Raw genomic sequence first — 3128 nt, forward strand, 5'->3', positions numbered from 1 at the left:
TCACGCTATTTTAACATTTTAATCCGAAGAACTGAATCAAAAGTCGGCAGTGGTGCCACGGCCCTGCAGAGGGCATGGAGGCTTTAAGGCAGCGCTCCGTCCTCCAACCGAGCCCGGAAGCTTCCTTCGGAACGCACGCTCTCAAAGCGGCGTAGCTTCCCCACACAGCGCCCATCCCGCCACCATCCGCAGCAGCAGCGCACAATGGCGCAGCACCGAAACCCGCGGCTGAGGAGCAGCGAGCGCAGGAAGGCTGCCGCCTCCTCGCCCGCAGCTGCCGGGAACGCCTTGCCCCCGCAGGCCGCCCGCTCCGCAGCGCTCTCCCTCCCGCGTCCCACCCGCGCGCCCACCCCCAGCGCCGCGGGCCACGCCCGTGACGTCCGCCGAACGGGGCGGGGCGCGGGCCGGGGGGGGCGGGGCGAGCCCGCGCTGTTGAATGGGGCGCCGCGACGAGCCGCACATTCCAGCGGGCCCACGTGACGCGGCCGCGCGGCCTGAGGTAAACAACCGCGGCCCCGCCTCCCGGCCCCTCCGCGCGCCCTGCACTGCTCCTCGCCGGCGGGACGCGCTCCAGCGGGGCGGGCAGCTTTCTCCGAGAGTCCCCAGCGGCCGCCGCGGCCTGAGCAGCGGCAGCGGGCGCGGCGCCCCGGGTCCGCGGACCGAGCGCGCCGGCCGGGGTCGAGCGCGCGTCCCCTCCCCGCCCCCACCGCGCGTTGTGGCGCAGCAGGAATTTGGCGGGGACCCGGGCGCTATTTGCGGCTCTTGACGCGCCGGCGGCCGGTGGCCCTTCGGTCATTTCTATTCTAGGTGCACTGGGTCATCGCGCCCGGCCGGCCCCCTCCGCCGGGCCCGGAGGGTGTGTCCCCCTCACCCGGGCTCGCCGCGCCTATAAGGGGCCCGAGCGGCGGGCAGGGACATGCAGCTCTACAGCAGCGTCTGCACCCACTACCCAGCCGGGGGACCGGGTCCCACGGCCGCAGCCCCCGCTCCCCCCGCCACCGCCGCAGCCGCCGCCCCCTTCAAGGTCTCTCTGCAGCCCCCGGGACCCGCCAGCGGCGAGCCAGAGCCCGAGACCGGTGAGTGCCAGCCTGCCGCGGCCGCCGAGCCCCGAGAAGCCGCCGCCGCCCCCGCCGCCAAGATGCCCGCCTTCTCCCCCTGCTTCGAGATGGTGTCCGGGGCCGCCGCCCCCGCCTCGGCCGCCGCCGGCCCTCCCGGCGGGTCCTGCAAGCCGCCGCTGCCGCCGCACTACACGTCCACGGCGCAGATCACCGTGCGGGCCCTGGGCGCCGACCGGCTCCTGCTGCACGGGCCCGAGCCCGGCGCCGCGGCGCCCGCCGCCCAGCGCAGCCGCTGCCTCCTGCTGGCCCCGGCGCCCGGCGCCCCGGTCCCGCCGCGCCGGGGCTCCTCGGCCTGGCTCCTGGAGGAGCTGCTGAGGCCCGACTGCCCCGAGCCTGCGGGCCTGAACGCGGCCCGGGAGGGTCCCGACAGAAACTTCCGACTGAGCGAGCACCGCCAGGCCCTGGCCGCCGCCAAGCACCGAGGCCCCGCGCCGCCCCCGGGGAGCCCGGAGCCTAGCCCCGGGCCGTGGGGCGAGGAGCACCCGGCGGAGAGGAGTCTCCGGGGCTGGGAGAGGGCGGGCGACCGCAGCGACCTTCCCGGCGCAGAAGAGGCACGGCGGCCCGACCCGGAGGCGGAGGCGCCCCCGGCGCGGAGCGGCGACGCGGCCCCGAGCGGCGCGGCCGAGGCGGTGATCGCCTCCAGGTCGGATCCCAGAGACGAGAAACTGGCCCTGTACCTGGCGGAGGTGGAGAGGCAGGACAAGTACCTGCGACAGAGGAGTAAGTACCGATTTCACATCATTCCCGACGGCAACTGCCTCTACCGAGCGGTCAGCAAGACGGTGTACGGAGACCAGAGCCTGCACCGGGAGCTGAGGGAACAGACGGTGCATTACATCGCCGATCATCTCGACCACTTCAGCCCCCTAATTGAGGGCGACGTGGGGGAGTTCATCATCGCTGCTGCTCAAGACGGGGCGTGGGCCGGCTACCCGGAATTGCTGGCCATGGGGCAGATGTTGAATGTGAATATACATTTAACTACTGGAGGGAGGTTGGAGAGCCCCACGGTGTCTACCATGATTCACTATTTGGGCCCAGAGGATTCCCTAAGGCCTAGCATTTGGCTCAGTTGGCTCAGTAATGGACATTATGATGCGGTGTTTGATCACTCCTATCCCAACCCAGAGTATGACAATTGGTGCAAACAGACTCAAGTGCAAAGAAAACGCGATGAAGAACTTGCCAAATCCATGGCCATATCCCTATCCAAAATGTATATTGAACAAAATGCATGCTCTTGAAGTGTCTGGAAACCTACACCCTGGGAGAATTGCATACATAATTTGTGTTGGGAGAATTATGAACTCTAATCAGGGTAATAGCACTTTTAAACTTCCTAGTAGATTTACCATAGGTGTAATGCCTTAATCATTTTTGGAATGTTTTCTCCTCAGAGCTGAAGGTTGCTGGGCACCTAAATGATGTTTCATGATGGCTTTGGGTGATCCTACTGCTATTTATAATTTGCTGTATAAAGTTGGCCACTACTTAATTTGCAAGCTAGTTTCTCACGGTGTAAATTTGTTCATTCCTGGTCATCTGTTTTCTATAAAAATGTATTTTTGCACAACATTTTTAAAAATTGGTGTTACCTTCATCTATGACGTGTTCCATTTTGACAGCTTTCCAGCGTAAAGCCAGAGAAGTGCTTTATATGAAGTTTATTACTTTGAACAGAGTTTCAGATTTAGTAGTTATTTTATGTTCGATTTGAATTTTACGATTCTTAGATAATTATTTCAAATGGATATTGATGCATTTGTGTTACCAGATGATTGGCCCATTCCGTTTTAATGAAAAACAATTTGTTGTTTTGGAAATCATTATTTTTCTAGAAATGCTCAACCTTTTAAAGAGAAATACTTAAGGGAAGGTTGTGGGAAGAATTTTCTTTAAGGGATAGTACCAGGTCTTACTTGAATGAAAGTCTGATATTTGCTGGTGGCAGAGTGATGACTTTTGGTTGGCATTTAGAGTAGATTGTCTGGCGCTCTGATTGTTTTTATT

The 3128-nt window shown here is 61.9% G+C and overlaps 1 protein-coding gene across 1 annotated transcript; it reads left to right on the forward strand.

Moving 5' to 3' along the window:
- Positions 1 to 633: 633 nt before the first annotated feature.
- On the forward strand, positions 634 to 2883 carry OTUD1 (OTU deubiquitinase 1). The gene has a single exon (XM_032396711.1). The coding sequence runs from the start codon at positions 917 to 919 to the stop codon at positions 2360 to 2362; it is 1446 nt and encodes a 481-aa protein (XP_032252602.1). The 5' UTR covers positions 634 to 916; the 3' UTR covers positions 2363 to 2883.
- Positions 2884 to 3128: the final 245 nt, after the last annotated feature.

This window comes from Phoca vitulina, unplaced genomic scaffold (assembly GCF_004348235.1).
Source record: "Phoca vitulina isolate PV1807 unplaced genomic scaffold, GSC_HSeal_1.0 scaffold93, whole genome shotgun sequence".
In the NCBI taxonomy this organism is placed as follows: domain Eukaryota; kingdom Metazoa; phylum Chordata; class Mammalia; order Carnivora; family Phocidae; genus Phoca; species Phoca vitulina.

Excerpts from the sequence above, each read along its gene's own strand:
- OTUD1 (XM_032396711.1), top strand. The coding sequence starts at position 917 with ATGCAGCTCTACAGCAGCGTCTGCACCCACTACCCAGCCGGGGGACCG.